At 37.0% G+C, this 18633-nt stretch overlaps 1 protein-coding gene across 1 annotated transcript in view; it reads right to left on the bottom strand.

Annotated features, from left to right (window-relative positions):
* The window catches only part of LOC143746698 (kelch-like protein 29), a 444346-nt gene that overhangs the window by 189898 nt on the left and 235815 nt on the right, over positions 1–18633 (bottom strand). The window contains exons 6-7 of the mRNA XM_077238693.1: positions 12890–13028; positions 4714–4910 (exon numbers count right to left, since the gene is read on the bottom strand). Of these exons, the coding sequence (XP_077094808.1) occupies positions 4714–4910; positions 12890–13028 (336 nt within the window). The remainder of the gene's footprint in view (positions 1–4713; positions 4911–12889; positions 13029–18633) is intronic.

The following is an 18633-nucleotide window of genomic DNA, read 5'->3' as shown; positions in this document are numbered from 1 at the left end:
GGAGGAGTGAGGAGCCCACAGGGAATGGTTACCGGGCGGGACATCCAACACTATCCTCCGGTCACCCATCCCACACAGCACCCGAGGGTGGGGCATGGTAATGGGGACTCGCTCTCCGCGAACGAAGGCGAGTCTCGCCCTCAACACTGCGACAGTCATGTTCCCACAGTGAAAACATGAGCTGTCCACAAAAGCTGTCTCAGCGTGCTGTAAGCCAAACACATGACACAACAGTTGTGATCATCAGAGAGAGACAGGGAACGACCACACCCAGAAACGCACGGGCGGAATGACATCTTGAAAAAGACGCAAACGCACCCGTGTTGCTCTTTCAGAAAATAGGACGGTCACCAGTGCCGGAGCACAAAGGGGAATGACCGCGGCAACACTGAACAGAGAACTGAAACAGTGAAGCACTCACTTTTCCGCCCTCTAACCAGCCATCAACACACACAAACATTTAGAAATTTGTTGCTGTTAAAACAGCAGTTGAGAGCTCAAAGCTCGCGATCACCGCTGCACTCGCGCTGTAGAACACCAGCACTGGGAGAGTCTTCCTGAAGAACACCGACACAATCGCTCGTTGTAGACAACAGCACTCTCAGAGACATCAAACGATCGGCTCCGAAGCAAAAGGCAACTAGTGCGTGCATCCACTTCCGTATTTATACCCCCGCCGCGGGGGCGGAGTGTGTGATGCGAATCACGCACGCCAATTACATTGGCTCGTTCAATAGTACTCGAAGAAGACAGGCTCTCTAGCGAGATCCCAATTCAGTCGACCGTCGACTACGTCTGACGTTCTCGACTGATAGGGAACAAAAATTTTAAATAAACATCAAGTAGACATAATAATAAAGAAAATAAATATAATATATAAATAAATAAAACGTGTAAATATATATTTTAGAAATAATGTAAAAGAAATGTTATAAATAAATATTTGTATAAATAAATAAATATTATGAAATGGATATAAATTGAACAACTTTCTATACGTGGCATTTCAAACACTAGTTTATAATATCAAGTAAAGTTTCCTGTAAATATGTCATATGTTATATTATATTCATGCTTAAAAGTGACATTTTTATAAAAAAAATTACAAATAGAAATTACAGTATTCTATTTTTATTTTGTACAATAATTCTAACTAATAATAATTTACAAGAGTTCAGTGATGCTGTCTACATTTAATTTCAGAATAAATCATTCATTATTTGATATTATTGTTGTAACCAGTATTACAATTAATTAAACCGCATCAATTAATTGCAAGATTTTATAAAGGCTGCATTATCTACAACAGTAAATAACTGTTGGCTTTAATTGGGTGAAATTGAAGGTGCGAGCATTATTCTCGCTGCGTTAAATCAAGCATATATGAAGAGCTCTCAATAAAGGCGAAAAGAAACCACACGTCTCGTCATTGCACTTAAAACACAGTTACGTGTAATGAAAGCACACAAGGTTATAAAACCATAAATGGCTTTGATTTCTATCATCAAATACTTCAATGCACCATCTTGATTATAAGAACTCAGAACTCTTTCCAACTGATGAAACCTTGACAGCCGGCAAGATGAATCTTCTTTGGCGAGCGTTCACTTTTCATATGCATTCAAGTGTCATGACGCTTATCTGAAGCAGTCACACTAACAAGAAGTTTTAAATTCAGTCTTGCACATTTCGATTTTTCTTCTATAACTTTTTTGTATACTGAAGTAGATGGAGCACTCCAGCAAATCCCACCAGGAGAGAGAGAATGTCATTTCATAGCCGTTGAGGTGTTGATAGATTAATAAGCTCCAGATCCCGGGGGTTCATGGGAAGAGAAGTACAAACCAGAGCTGTCAAACCTGCCGACATTGACTTTTTGATTCCGAAGCTAAACTCATTATTCACATTCACAGGCATAATTCATGAGTGTTAAAAAGCATTTCGATTACTCAATTCAGTTCAGTGCTGTCACATATAGTGAAAAACTATTTAAACTATTTACAAGAGTGACAACCACATTCTACAACCAAATTCACTCCTGAAAATCACAAATGACTAATAATGCCCATTTATTATCTTTTAAATAGACATAATAAATAAATAATAAATAAATAAAGCTAAGTGAAAAAACAATACCAAATGGAAAAGAAAATATTTACATAAATATTTTAAAAATACATTTTATATAGAAATTAATAATAAATATAAAACATAAATAATAAATGTAAAATAAATATTATAAATAAATAGTAAACAACATAGATCATTTTAACTTCGTTTAAATTAAAACTAGAAAAAAAAAAATATATATATATATATATATCTGTTATAAATAAATGTTGTAAATACTATCTGTAAGTTGTTAAATATAACTTTATATGTGGCATTTCAAACACTGATTTTTAATATCAATTAATGTTTCTGTAAATATGTCACACATTGCATGACAACATGTTTACAGGTCATTTACAGGTCACTTTTAGCATGAATTTATTAGAATGTTAATCTAATTTAATTTGTACTTAAGATCAAATTCAAACTCTAATCCTGCATTCTGCTTGCATCTCAATGTAAATTCTGAAACTCAATAGACTCCACTGCATTCTCAATTCAGTTGTGAATGGTGCAGATCGCCGGCCACAGCCACCCGACAGGATCGACATGCTAAAATATGTATGGATTGTCTCCTCGGAGTCTAGCTCGTAATGTAATATCTAAATAAAATATCACGAAAATTATTCTGATTAATATATACTAGTGTATATCATTGTCAAGACATCTGGTCACAAGCAGCGTGCAAGCCATTACGAGTGCTGTAATGAGCAACAGTATATCTGATTCAATTCAGTCCACAGTAGAGCGTGTATGCGTGTGTGTGTGTGTGTGTGTGTGTGTGTGTGTGTGTGTGTGTGTGTGTGTGTGTGTGTGTGTGTGTGTGTGTGTGTGTGTGTGTGTGTGTGTGTGTGTGTGTGTGTGTGTGAGAACAAAACAACACTGGACTGGACTAAAAATGCAGGGAAAATTGGCATGTCTTGACTTTGCTGACCATTCTACCTCTCATTCTATGTACAGAAATGCTGCAATAGGGGCGGATATTCTTTACTTCACTGTCAAGGCCAGACTACAGGTGTTACCAACCAGATACAACCTAGCATTATGGTACCCTGAAAATTACTACCCACATTGCATAATGCATTCCAACTCTGATCACCTTGAATCAGTTGCCCATATTGTAAATGGCTGTAATATGTACAAAGGGTTATACACAGCACGCCATGACCGTATTGTAGATCTCATTGCAAGTGCTGTTCAATACATATTTCCAAAAAATATGCCTATGTATAAACATTCACGAGTAATCCCAGACTGGTTTAACAGCTCTGATGATTTGTTTTGTAACATCCCTAACACCCCTGACGTTGTGCTCATGGATACAGATAGAAAGGAGGTGCTAGTCCTTGAAATAGGTTGTGTTTATGATTTGTATATCGGCATAGCCTTTTTAGAAAAAAATGACTAAATACCAAACCCTCCTTGCAAAGATTAGTGACCTAGGATATGCAGGTAAGTTTGTGGCATTAATATTTGGCAGCCTGGGACATGTCCACAAATTGGCTGTTAGTGGACTAAGACTGGCAGGGCTACCAAAAGGAAAGTCTAAACAGCTGGCAAAATGTTGATCTATATCTGCTGCGACAGGCAGCCTTGCTGTGTGGCGTAAGCGATGCTTTATGTACCCTTGAATGTCAAAGCTGTGTTATCTCTGAGAATATTTGAACCCTTTCTGTAAGAAATTTGATTGGCGGATTCAAATAAAGAAATCGTGTGTGTGTGTGTGCTTGTCTGTCAATCAGCATAACACGAGCCTTCAGCTCTGAGGGGGAAAACAGAATCCAAAAAGAGAATGTGAGACACGGACAGAATGAATAATGATCATATTCCCTCACGGCTTCACCATGAATTTACAGTAAATTACTCCAAGATGTTATAGAAACTACAAAAACAAACTCATTAGAAAGCCTATTATCATAATTTATCGATGAGAGATTGAAAACTACAATTATGTTCTGCATTTATTGTAGCCTTTATTTCCTGAGGTCTTCTTTCAATGTTAGACAAGGTTACTTGCACCAAAAAACAAGTAACGTGATTGTGTTTTTCATGACTATTTTTCACCATCTCACCGGCCATACGTGATTCGGCAAGTTTCTCTGAACAAAAACCAGTACATATTCGGATCCGGTTGTTGTATGAAATGCATGCAATTTGCTGTTCATTCAAACAGCAAAGAATTAGTGGTAACACATTACAATATTAGTTAACATTAGTTAACTACATTAGTTAACATGAACTTATAATGAACTGCACATATACATAATGTATTAATCTTTGTTAATGTTAATTTCAACATTTACTAATACTTTATTAAAATCGTATTAATTATTAATAATTATATAATAATAAAATACCCTATTAATGCACTGTGGACCTAACCCTAGCATGAACTAACAATGAACAGCTGTATTTTTATTAACTAACATTAAAAAAAGATTAACAAATACAGTAACAAATGGATTATTCATGGTTAGTTCATGTTAGTTAATACATTAACTGATGTTAACTAAAGAACCTTATTGTAAAGTGTTACCGAATTAGTTGCTTTAGGAACACTAAATGGGGTGAAATGGAAACGTCTAGAGAAACATTTCTTACCGAGGAAGGAGACACAGACTTTGCAGAAAGTGTTGAACTGAAACTTGTTGGCTGCCTCCAGTAAGGTCTTGGCGTTGGCCGAGTCGATAATGAGGGAACCGGTATAAACAAACTCCAGGAGAAGCTCCAGAACCTCTGAACTGATGTTGCTCATCGTCAGCTGCATCTTCTCACCGTTTCTGTTCTCGCCCGATAACCTGGACACAGATTGAAGAACGTTAACTAGAGACCTGCAGGTTGGGTCTACCAACTGCAACTACCAGTAGAGAGGTAAAACATATATATATATTATTATTGTACAACAACAACTTTTGGTCTGTTCCAAAAGCTATCATATGACTTCTGAACCATGTTATTATTGTTAGGTACAATTGAAATAAAGCTGAAATATAATAAAATATAAATATTAGAGGGAAAAAAATAAAATTATTATTAGAAAAAAAATAAAATTAGAAATGTTGAAATACTAAAATTTTATAAAATAAAAAAAGGAAACGCTTTACAATACGGTTTCATTAGTTAACAGTAGTTAACTACTTTAGTTAACATGAACTAAGAATGAACAATACTTCTGCAGAATTTATTAATCTTAGTTAATTTCATAATTTATTAATGCATGATTAAAATATTTGTTAACATTAGTTAATGCACTGTCAATTAACATGAACTAACAATAAATGACTGTATTTTTACTAACTAACATGAACAAAGATAATAAATACTGTAGCAAATGTATTGCTCAATGTTAGTTCATGCTAGTTAATACAGTACATTAACAAATGATAACAAATGAGACCTTATTGTAAAGTGTTACCAAAAAAAAAAAAAAAAACTTTTGTATGGACTACTTGTATGGTGTTACTTATTGTCCTTTTAGGAGCTTGTCATGGTCACTGCTACATCTTTGCAGAAAAATTCTACAATAATTTTACACTGTAAAAATACGAAATGATATAAATAATGTTTTTTGAGGGAACTATTCCTTTAAGAAACAATTAAAAACCTATCAAGCCTTGCAAAGTGGGATGGACTCATTTGGAAGAGCATCCATGAAAGCTGTTCAGTGAGTGTGACTCAAAGTCAGGCCTGTGAGTTTCTATACAGTGGCGCTTGAGGGAAAACTTGAGTGAGCTGCTATGCATTTCCATGCAAAATACATATTTAAAGGCATATGGGGAGTGCAGATTGTCTGGCTCCTGAGATGAGCTGCACTCATTCTAGAAGAGGGGCATTGGCTTAGCGAATCTGCACAGGGCTGATTGACTTTGCTTTTTTTCATTGTTTGGGTGCATGTTATAGATGGTAAAACTATAAACCTCAATTATTAGGAATGCTGCAAAAAGAGATGAGAGGTGTCTCGAGAAAAAAAAGCTCATAATGACGTTCCATTAATGGACGGCGGGTGGTTAGACATGGCAGTGAGGTTAACATAATAATAATATCCTCTCTTCTGCCTCAGCTTACGTCTATCTACATGCTTTAAAGGTGAAGTGTGTAATTTCTAAAACCCACTATCAGCATCAAACTTTACAAATTTTACATTAAAGCAAGACAATGTGAAGGGTTTTTGCTCATATTTCATGGGGACAAACACTTTTCACTAATGGATAAAATCAAGTTGTATCACATTTTTTAAGTAAAATGGGTTTTAAATGCACTTTCTTGTTTCACCTAAACTGAGAAAGAATCAAGTATTTTAGCACCGGAAATTGTACACTTCCTCTTTAACCAAATCACAGCATGTGGTTTTGTGAGCCTTTATGAAGACACTTTAAGTGTAGATATATTTAGAACCTATGCAAAGACAAATACACGCTACATATGGCAGACAGACAAATGCAGAACAACTAGTTCATGCGTTCATGACATCAAGGCCAGATTATTGTAATGCTCTACTGGGTGGTTGCCCTGCACGCTTAATAAACAAACTACAGCTAGTTCAAAACGCAGCCGCTAGAGTTCTTACCAGAACCAGGAAGTACGACCATATTAGCCCGGTTCTGTCAACACTGCATTGACTCCCTATTAAACATCGTATACATTTAAAAATATTGCTGATTACTTACAAAGCACTAAATGGTTTAGCTCCCCAGTACTTGAGCGAGCTCTTAACGCATTATAGTCCTTCACGTCTATTGCGATCTCAAAGTTCTGGCCAGTTGATAATACCTAGAATATCTAAATCGACTGCTGGCAGTAGATCCTTTTCCTATTTAGCACCAAAACTTTGGAACAATCTTCCTAACATTGTCCGGGAAGCAGACACAGTCTGTCAGTTCAAAGCTACACTAAAAACACATCTCTTTGACCTAGCAGTCACATAACACTCTATAGACTTCTATAATTCAATATTAGGCTGCTTAGATTAGGTCAGCCGGAACTGGGAACACTTCCCTTAAATCCTGATGTACTCGTTACATCATAAGAAGAATGGCATCTACGCTAATTTTAGAGTCTTTGTTTATCCCGAGGTTTTCCCGCAGCCTGCTGGATCCAGGCCGTTTCCAGAACTGACGAAGGACTTTCGCCTGGACCCGATGACAATGCAGTGCTGAAGTGCCAGCTAGCCTCTCCCTATGGAGGATCCCTATACCACTCTACAGATAAAATAAAATTCTGCATCAAAATTTATAGACAAGACAAGTAGTTTGTTTAGGCATGGTTTGTAAGGAATCACAAACCTGCGCACATATATTCAAACGCACATAACTATAGAATCAATTCTTAATGCGCATGTGAACTCCATCAGCTTCTATCACAGGTCCGCGTTTAAAGTCTGTTTAGAGAGAACGGTGTCATCTTAGCGGCCCCTAATTTAATAACAAACTATCATTTAGACGGAAGTGAATCAATCAAAACTTAAACATTTTTCAAGAACCACTATAAAACTAAACCAATCTCTGTTACCTTAAATTATATGTTTATCTCTGTAAAGCTGCTTTGAAACAATCTACATTGTTAAAAGCGCTATATAAACTAGGATGACAGACAGACAAACAGACAGACAGACATACAGACAGACATACATACAGACAGACAGGCAGGCAGGCAGACAGACAGGCAGGCAGGCAGGCAGACAGCGTGATGTAAGCAGGGAAGGAAAGGAGGGGGTAGAAAATCAGTTCTGCCACAGGGAACCAGCAGCCATCCTACAGGGAAAAGGACCATTCCATGACTGGGACGTGGATTTACTTTCAAATACCTGCCAAAACAGAGTTCAACACGGCCTGCGTACGAACGTTGATATTAGACGTTATAAGAGGTTTGACTTGGAGGGAGGCAAAAGGCAGAGTATGAGGTAAGGTCTCTGGCGGTGGCTGAAAATTCAAGAAATGTTACTCCTGAAAAGAAAACAAAAATGCAAAGTTTATTGCTGTCAGGTGTAAGTGGAGGAGGAGAAATATTATGAAACAAAAGGCAAAAAAAAGTAGTCAACCATTAAGAGATGGGAAAGAATAAAGGAAATAGAAATTCAGCCCTCTCTCTTTCCCTGAGATCAATTAGAGAAATCTAAATCCACACTCCCACTCACACTATTTCCATAAACACTTCTGCTCAGAAAAGAGCTTTTTGGCCATAATTGTATTCTCAAGTATGAACGTTTGCCCTGAAAAAAAGATCTGTATGGTTATGAAAATTGTTCTTTTCATCCATGGTCTATGACTGTTATATTGATTAGACTGTGAAAATACAGTATGGGAAAAAAACCCTAATATGTGCATGATTATGTTGGTTTCTAAAATGCTGTCTTTAGGATATATTCTCAGGCAGCATAGCATGTATTATTTGTAGAGATCCCCGAATGCATTGAGATAACCTCAGTGAAAAAACGTATATTTGATTAAAAATAGATACATAATTGTAGCCTAGAAATATAGACGCACCCTAGCGGCAGCAAAAATTATTTTGCAGCCAGTGTGGTCTAGCAACTCTCCGTTGGGATGCGAGCTGGAAAAACCAAACTCTGGTCGGGGGGGCTTAACATAATGACGGCAGAGTTGTGACGGTTCCGCGTGATTTCCATAGGTGATTTCCCTGCTACTTGAAAAACAAAGAAGATGCTGCTGGCGAACAGCGGTCTTTCGAATCGGCTTTGGCTGCGACTCTGGATGATTTGGAGTTAAGAGAACGTCACTTAAGTCATTCTTAAAAAAGTAAGATTTGTTCAAGTTTTGACGACCGGATACGGCAAAAGTTTAATATATCAACTAGCTCCGCTGGTGGAAAAACGCATGGGACTCACTCAGCCACAGCCGTCCGTTGCTCTGGTTGGTTGTAGCGCTGTCCTATTGCGTGCAGAGGGAATTTGAAAGACAACCATTTATCCCGCCCCTCGGATTGAGGTATGCCAATTGTGAGTTCCCAGACCTAACATCTTGATGTAGGTCTGGCTTGCCAGGCTAACATAGTTGTATAAATATTTTAGAAATAAATAAATAATACACAAATGCATAAACAAATAAATTAAATTAAAATAAATGACAGCATAAATTTTTTTGCCCATAATTTTATTCTCAAGTTTGAAACATGCGTCCCTTAACAATTTTCATTACATGTTTATACAAATCGTTATTTTTGTTCATGGACTACGACTATTATATTGATTAGAATGGAAAAATACAGTGATGAAAATATGGCACTCAAAGGGGGTGGCGGGAGCCTTTCAAGAAAGAGAGGGGTCTCTAAAATTTATACAATTTCCATTTTTCCCATTTTCCAGGAAGTTTCTAACACATTCATTTGCCTACGTCCTTGAGAGAAAAGCGGTCTGGAAAATCTATAAATGTGAGTGCTTTCTTTATTTTTGAGTTAGCTGACATTACGAGCATACTGTTGGACAACATTATGCCTGATTATACACCTGAGCTATGATTTGCTTTCACGATTTCTGCAGAGCAAACATGTTATTTGAACTGAAATGTGTCTATTTTTTTTTTTTAGGTGAAACTACTCTTCTAGCCCTGCTTGCTGGTCAGGACATCCAGCCTAATGTGGATTGCAAGTTTTGAACCCATTGCTCTAAACCGTTTAAACTTATGCCAATACTGTATTCCTTCTGCCATACATGAAAAATGATAAAAGAATCCAAATAAAAGCAGTCACGTAGATATCAAACCACTAGAACTTCTGTGTTAAGTGTACTTTTAGATGGAACAAAACAAATCAAGAGCTGCCAAACTAAAGTGGGCTCTTCAGTGCCAGCTATCCGTCTCAGACTAATAACGTAGTGTCTATGCTATATGTGGAAACACTCAGCAATTGGCAATATGATGGATGCACTGCCAGAAACAAAGCACAAATATTCAATGAAATCCATCAGACAGGTTGAATCTCTGGAGATATTGTGAAATTCATAAGCTGCGCTGCCTTCTATCAATGTGAACGAGGAAGTGCTAATGGCTACATATTACATTCAAACGCAGATCCACTTAGTGCATGATTTGCTAAATGGATGAATCACTTTTTAATGCACGTTTTCTCTGAGAACGACAAATACAGCAGGTGTTCTTTATAGACGATTAGATAAACCCGGTTCGGTTAACTGATATAAATGACGGACACCCTGATAACGACTTCAGTCTCAGCCGGATTCGCCCATTAAAGGATCGAGACTCGAGACATTTCTTATATTAAACTCAGATTACAGCTCAATGCATGTATCATTTTCAAAGATCAATGTTTCGTTTAGATTCGATATTCATCATATAGGTTTTTCTCTCTCTCTAAAAGTTCATAGTCAGCTCTTCTAAAGTGTAAACAAGCAAAAAATCAGGCTGAAATAGTGTAAGACCACACATTTTTCCCACTAGAAATGCTTGATAAATAAATATTGCAAGAATGTTTTCAGAATGTTTTAGTATGCCGAAAGCTTTACAAATCACGGCTCACCATTGATTTTAACGTCAGATTGAACTTTCCAGTTGAACTCTTTGAGGTGGAACTGGATTAAGCTATCTGTTCATATGCATTATATTGCCTTAATAAATGTTGACAGGATTACATATTTTCTACTTTGTGAAAAAATAAAGAAACAGACAGAGCTAATGTATTTTTCAACTGAATGGAGATGCTACTGTGTGACTCTGTACATGTCTGTTCTGTAACCTAATGAGCTGTCTACAGGCATCATATGTGCATGATTATAATAAGCCTTCTTTTGGATCTATACCTAGGCAGAATTGTAGAATGCATTGCGACAAGCTCGGTGAAAAAAATGTATATGCATAGTAATAAATTAATAATTAAATGCATATGCATAATTTCAGTCCCTTCAGTCCCGAGCAGTGAAACTCAAATCGCTTTGCGAGGTGTATCAGCACATTTTGGGAATCACGAGAACAAACTTCTGAATTACTGCTCCTAATGCCGTTTTTATTGCTTCTGCTCGTGAGATAGCTAGACTCGACCGGGACTAAATTCACAATCAAGCTGGAGTACATGTATCATGACATATATTATACAGGAATTTGAAAGCATTACAGCAATTACACAAGCCAGTCAATGCCCTGGTTCTTGTGATGGTTTTGATGTGATTGAAAAAAGGCTGATAGGGATAGATGTACAGTGCATTAAATGGCTTGTACTGTTGTGCACTTTGGTTCATAAACATATTGACCATATAAAACCTACTGTATGATGTTTAATATAAAAAATTGCTGAAAAAAACATGTTGTACACAATCTACTACATGCCTTCTGTTGTCTGAATGCTAGCTTAGACTTTTTTTAGCAAGTAAAAAGCCTTGGTATAATTGTAAAAACGTCCCCTTTCAGCTTGTGTCCTTTTGCTGTGAAATCTGCACTGATTTTTATTTGTATTAAGTAAATGTAAGAATAACTTTTATATTGTTAATTTTATATATATATATATATATAAGATGAACACTTACTGGACAGAAGCAACTATGGTTTACTTGATTATCCATAGATAATACAATAATTTAAAATGTAAGAATCAAATATGATAAATCAGGCCTTTAAAGTTTATTATTCATCTCTCAATCACCATTGTATTGTACAGCATTATATGTTTTAAAACTACAACATTTTGATCATAATACTAGCATTTACATATAATTTTACATAACATAATTATTATAGATATAGTGAAAACTTTTGCATTTTTTTGTAAGTAGTTTGTTATACTGTTATATCTCACTGATGTTATAATATCTCACTGATTGTACATTACAAGCTATCAGATATTCATCTTACTTTTATCAATATAAATATGAGAAACTTTTTACATTGGGAAATATTTTCCCAATCACTGTGGGATAAATGTAGATGGTATGTTCATATTTCCTCTATTTTCTTCTGCTGGCTAATAAAAGTAAAGCACCAAACAAAATGTGTCATATTTAAATAAACATTTTAAGTTTTAAAGGTTGGCTACAACCGTTCACAACAAATTTACTGAAAACTGTTTGCAAGCTCATTTGCATGTGAAACCATGAATTTGCAGTAAATGTGTAGCAAAATTCTCCCCAAGTGCTTTACCAGAAGGGCTCCTGAAAATATTCTGAGATTGTACATTTCTTTGCCTGTAAACATGATTCTGTATCAGTTTGTACTCATAAACAACATCCAGTCAGTCACACGGCTCTGGGACACCCGACTGCTGAGAACAGCATTAATATGAGACGGCAAGTCGGCAAGAAACAGAATTTCCCGAAGCATAAACAAGATCCGTGCAGTTTGCAGGTTGGCTTAATCCCGACGGCACACTCAAAGCACTGTGTGAATTTCCACGCAGATACGGAGCGAGTCACAGCAGGTAAAAGGTGAAGTGGGACGACTAAAACATCCCGTCTAAGCACTTGACATAGACAGTCGGAGTGCGGCGCTGATGCCATATGCCAAACGTACTCCTAAAATCTGCCTTTCATTTGTATTGACATTTACAAAGAATTTCACACGAAAACCCCCAGTCATGGAACTTCTTCGCCCATTAAAATCTAAATTGGCGCACTTAATAAATGGAGGTGAAAGTGTCAGACGCCTTGACCTTTTTCAGCAGAGAAATACATTCGTTGGTGCAACAGACAGTATGGCTACTGGCCCTGTGACAGGAACCGATGTCTTCAGACCTGCAAGAGAAGGGGAAGGAAAAGGAGGCGACACAAATGCACCCTATGAAAAGAACAGAATAGATCAAGGACGGGAGGAAAGCAAACCTTTTCACCATGTCCTTGAAATACAAGCTGCAGGAAGCTATAACATTTTGATGGACTTCAAACTCTTTGCCTTCAACAATTATTTTCAGGTCTGTAAACTCTTTCTCTCTCCGCTGCTGGTTCAATTCCTTCAACATTTCTGTAGAACAAGAGAAAGAAGAGAAACAGTGATTTTTGTATTTTCTGAGATCGAAGCACACAGCATATGATGACACATTGATAGGGGTGGGGGAAAAAATCGATTCTTAGATGCATCGCGATGCGGACGTGGACGATTCTGAATCGATTCACAAATGTCAAAAATCGATTTTCAACAAAAAAAAATTTTTTTTTAGATATGTAGCCTATTTATAATGACGTAATATTGACGGAACGCAAAAGACGGAACTCTGCAGCGCGGAAGTGCAGTGCCCGGACCGTCTGTCTGTGGCGTGCGCACATAACAGAGACGCGATGGCTGAGCGCGAAATCCAAACACCCTCCTCGTTAAAAGCTGACGTGTGGAAATATTTTGGCTTCTATGAAGTTGAAGGGGGGAAAGGAGCTGGACAAGAGCCACACTAGTTGTAAGCTTTGTAGAATAAAACTAAAATATTTCGGCAACACGACAAATATGAGAAGCCATATGACACGTTTCCACCCAGAGGAGGATCGGCTGTACCAGAGCCGTTTCTCTCTATGGCTCTGGGCTGTACCGGTGTTCAGACGATTTCTGCTGCCTTGTCGAAAAATGCTACCCAAACGCGAATCGATCATAGATAATGTTGATTCATTCTCTATTGTTTCCATAATGGTGTAAATCTCACAATATTATAACATCGTTATTTCATTTTAATCAGGGTAAGTGTATGGGGAGCATATTTGGATATTTTAAATGAACTAGCAATTATCACATTTGATATAACAAGTAAAAATGATAATATTATATGAAATAAAATTATAATAAAATTCGAAGTTAAGAGTACAGTATAATGTACTGTTTTTATTTTTAAAACGCTGTGAAAAGTAAAAATTATCATCAAATGTTCATCTTTGACCTGTCAAAGTTTCCTACAAGTATCCACAGCAAGGATGCATAGATTTATGGGCGTGGTAAGCAGAAGAAAAATGAGTCTGCACATGCACCAGTAAATAGCACATCTCGATGGGTAGCATGAATCGTCAGAACACCTGTTGTTGTTATATTATTAATTTACTACAAGTATGCTGCTAGTTCAGGCACACTTTATTTTCCTGTTGGTTCTTTTGCAATGTTAATAAAATATATTGTACGTTAATTCTTTATGAGTCATTACTTTGTACTTTTAAAGCAAAGTATTTATATTCACACACACACACACACACACACACAAAAGATTCAGATAATCGATAATCGCTTTTGAATCGAATCGCAGGCCTCTGAATCGTAATCGAATCGAATCGTGAGGTGCCTAGAGATTCCCACCCCTATGACACAACCAATCATTGTTTGAAGAAAAAACAGGAAATTATTTGTTTGTGCAAGTAAAGGGCTGGAAAAGATTTAGAGTAGAGGGATAAAATCATCAAGCATGAAGGAAAAACAAGAACAAAAGTGAAAAGCAAAAGGTCAGTGCTTTCATTGTGAAACAAATACAAGTGCATGTCTACAACTTAAATTTTACAGAAATATTTCAACTAAAAATGAAATCGCTGTCATAATTTCAAAATATGTATGGCTTTCTTTCAGTTCTTTTCAAAAATGTTATTATTGGGTGAACTTTTACATTCACAGAAAATGGAGCCCTACAGTCAGGATCTGAAAAAAAAAAAAATAATAATTCATGTTCTCCTTAGAGAATTACATTTTCAATTGTAATGTATAAACTTGTTTAAATAGAATTAACTTGAGCTCAGAGGCTACTGACTGATATGCAAAGTCAATGTTTTTATGAATAAATAAATAAACAAACTCATGTTTAACTGCTGAATTTCTGGTGAAGGACAGCACTACCTGTGATCCTAAAAAGAGACCCACCAATCAAAAAGAGAAGAAAATGAGAACAGTGACTGTCCACTCCCAGAAAACATTAGGAATTATGCAACCATGCACACTCAACAACATGGACATTTGTATACATTTAGAGAACAAAATTAACAACATCAAATGCATAATATTTGTACTCAATTTTGATACCACATATTTTGTTACATCATTTACAATGCTTCATGGAACAAGCAGTTAATTTTCTAACCGAAAAAAACATTGCATTATTTTACTTTTGTGCTCATGTAGTGATTTATCTAGAATGTGGTTGCTTTCCTTTAACAAAGACTATTTAGAAATTCCAGTAAACCTTTATTTTACAGTGTCCTTGTTACATATGTTACATGTACTTACCATAGTAATAACAGTAAATTATGCATAATTACATAGAACTAACCCTCAACCAAACCTAATTCTACCTTAACCCTATAGTAAGTACATGTAGTTGCTTAATATTACTCAGTACTTAAATATTAAATTGTACTTTAACAATGACACCTTAAAATAAAGTGTAATTCGTATGGAGAAAATGAATGAGGAAAATAGCCAAGACCGCTGAAAAAGTGTCCATAACCAGCTGACCTAAAATAACATCTACTAAAGTAACACCACCTCTAAATGACAACAGACACTGTGAGGACGAGAAAACCTTTCGGTTATTACTGTAAAAGGAGATGGTGCATCGATTGACACTTTGGGAACGCACTCCCTGATTGCGTCATGAAGCACGTGTGAAATCAGTCCTAAGGTGTAACGAGACGTCAGAAGTGGCTGACGAAGCAAATCAGGGGCCTCAATTATAAACAGACCCTGAAAGAGGCGTACGCCTGTTCCGACGCATAAGTTGTGCTTTATAAAAGAAAACTTGACGGGAAAATTTGCGCACCTGTACGCAAACTCTGACACATGCATACGAACGTTTTGGAGATGGAGCAGTTTGGCGATACCGATGGTGAACTGGAGTTAAATGTCTTTTTGGTCACTTTTAGACAGAAAATTGAAAGAAAATTATACATACAGAAAGATAATACAAATATAATTTCACTCACCAAGCCTATCACTTTGAAGCAAATATCCATCCCTTCTTAAATGTCCGCGCCAGCGAGCGCGTTGGCCCGTTTAGTGAAACTGACGCATGAATATCTAACGGCAGATGAATCATGATTCCTAATCTTAAATACAGTGAATGCTCACAATAAAAGTTTAAAGCTACAATATGTGAGATTTTTCTAATAAAATATCCAAAAATGACTTGCACAGATTGATATATTTCCTGCAGTTGTGTACTTACAATATCCCAAAAGTTCCCAAAGATTTTTAATTTTAGAGAAATTCCAATTTTAAAAAATGGCTAGTCCATGTTCACTTGTCACCTGTCAATAACGTAATATCCACGCTATTCCTGGTTTCCGCTCGTACTGCCATAGTAATCATGGTGACAGACGTGGACAACTGGGTTACGTCTAGCTCACGCTGTTGTTGTTTCGTTCAAACGTTATGGACCATGGCCAGCAGACTTTGGGACAAAAGGAGAACTAAAACGAGGATCAATATCAGTGTGGCGTTTTCGAGATGCCGAGAGCTCCACGTCCGTGACAAACTTCGACTTGACAGAGATACTTTATTAGACAAGTGAGCAAATGTACATAAAACTAATCAATGTTATATATTCTAACATGATGAAATGTTAGAATATGATCAGTATGTTATAGTGGAGACCTGCTTCATACCACAGTTCTGTTAAAAACATTAACATATTCAATCATCCATAAACATTATTAGATACTTAAGCATAACGACAAGTTCCATAACTTGTCACCTGTCAATAACAAAATCATCAACCTATGTCTTTGTTATTGTAAGAGGTTAGTGACCCCTAGCGGAGAAAAAAATGACATAATGTAGCTTTAAATAAAGTTATCAAGTTACAGCATTTTTCAAATTCAATAAATACAAATATTTGTAGTGGATGTGATGCTTTTGAACACTTTTCCTGCGGCATGATGTGTTTTAATATTTTAACTACAGAGAGAATTGCTTATGATAACAGCAGATTGTCTGAGAAAATATTTTCGTGCAAATAATGCACAACAAAGGCCTATCTGTTTTCATTAAAAATATAAATCAATTAAAAATACTATTTGGCCAGTGGAAAAGATTGAGAAAAACTTTCTCTGAAATGTATTTTATACTATTTGATTTATTTATTCAAAAACAAGGCAAGGATAGATTACTAAATTATTTTTATTAATGTAATGTGACGGAAAATCCGTATCTCATATTTTCCTAATGTCTTCTACCGGTAAAAGTGGTATCACGTGAATGAATAAGCATATGCAAATGATATGCAGATGAGGATATGCATATATATATATATATATATATATATATATATATATATATATATATATATACAGGTCCTTCTCCAAAAATTAGCATATTGTGATAAAGTTCATTATTTTCCATAATGTAATGATAAAAATTAAACTTTCATATATTTTAGACTCATTGCATACGAACTGAAATATTTCAGGTCTTTTATTGTTTTAATACTGATGATTTGGGCATACTGCTCATGAAAACCCAAAATTCCTTTCTCAAAAAATTTGCATATCATGAAAAGGGTCTCTAAACAAGCTATTAACCTAATCATCTGAATCAACTAATTAACTCTAAACACCTGAAAAAGATTCCTGAGGTTTTAAAAACTCCCAGCCTGTTTCATTACTCAAAACCGCAATCATGGGTAAGACTGCCGACCTGACTGCTGTCCAGAAGGCCCTCATTGACACCCTCAAGCAAGAGGGTAAGACAGAAAGACATTTCTTAACTAATAGGCTGTTCCCAGAGTGCTGTATCAAGGCACCTCAGTGGGAAGTCTGTGGGAAGGAAAAAGTGTGGCAAAAAACGCTGCACAACGAGAAGAGGTGACCGGACCCTGAGGAAGATTCTGGAGAAGGACCGATTCCAGACCTTGGGGGACCTGGGGAAGCAGTGGACTGAGTCTGGAGTAGAAACATCCAGAGCCACCGTGCACAGGCGTGTGCAGGAAATGGGCTAAAGGTGCCGCATTTTGAACCAGAAACAGCGGCAGAAGCGCCTGACCTGGGCTACAGAGAAGCAGCACTGGACTGTTGCTCAGTGGTCCAAAGTACTTTTAACGGATGAAAGCAAATTTTGCATGTCATTCGGAAATCAAGGTGCCAGAGTCTGGAGGAAGACTGGGGAGAAGGAAATGCCAAAATGCCTGAAGTCCAGTGTCAAGTACCCACAGTCAGTGATGGTCTGGGGTGCCATGTCAGCTGCTGGTGTTGGTCCACTGTCAGGGATTAAAGTTCTCCGTCGCTACGACGGATTTCCGTTAATTGCAGCGAAAAACTGCTCCGTGTTCACTCAATTAATCCTAGTTTTCATGTGTCAGGCTACAGTTGGTTTGCTGCGGTCCGAATCAGAGCGCGATTGTTCCCGGCGCCCCCCGCAGCTTTGGTCTGGTTTCACACTCAACTTGATTCTATCGAACCCCGGTGCGTTTGCGTCATTAGAGGTTTGCGTGCATATTACGTCATCGCAAACGTGCACTGCGCATGATAGAAAACAGAACGCGGGTCAATATTGGCCGTTCCTCAATACCAATACGCAAACTTCGGACTTGTGTCCTTGGTAGTTCTGACTTGCCAAGTTCGACTCAGGAGAACCGAGCTCCCGAGGACGAGAGGGCGCGAGTCCGGTTATTCTGCAA

Source organism: Siphateles boraxobius, unplaced genomic scaffold (genome assembly GCF_051911475.1).
Source record: "Siphateles boraxobius isolate OS27281-9 unplaced genomic scaffold, OSU_SipBor_1 22, whole genome shotgun sequence".
Classification (NCBI taxonomy): Eukaryota; Metazoa; Chordata; class Actinopteri; order Cypriniformes; family Leuciscidae; genus Siphateles; species Siphateles boraxobius.
The sequence above is the reverse complement of the archived record's forward strand: the minus strand, read 5'-3'. Positions and strand labels throughout refer to the sequence as shown.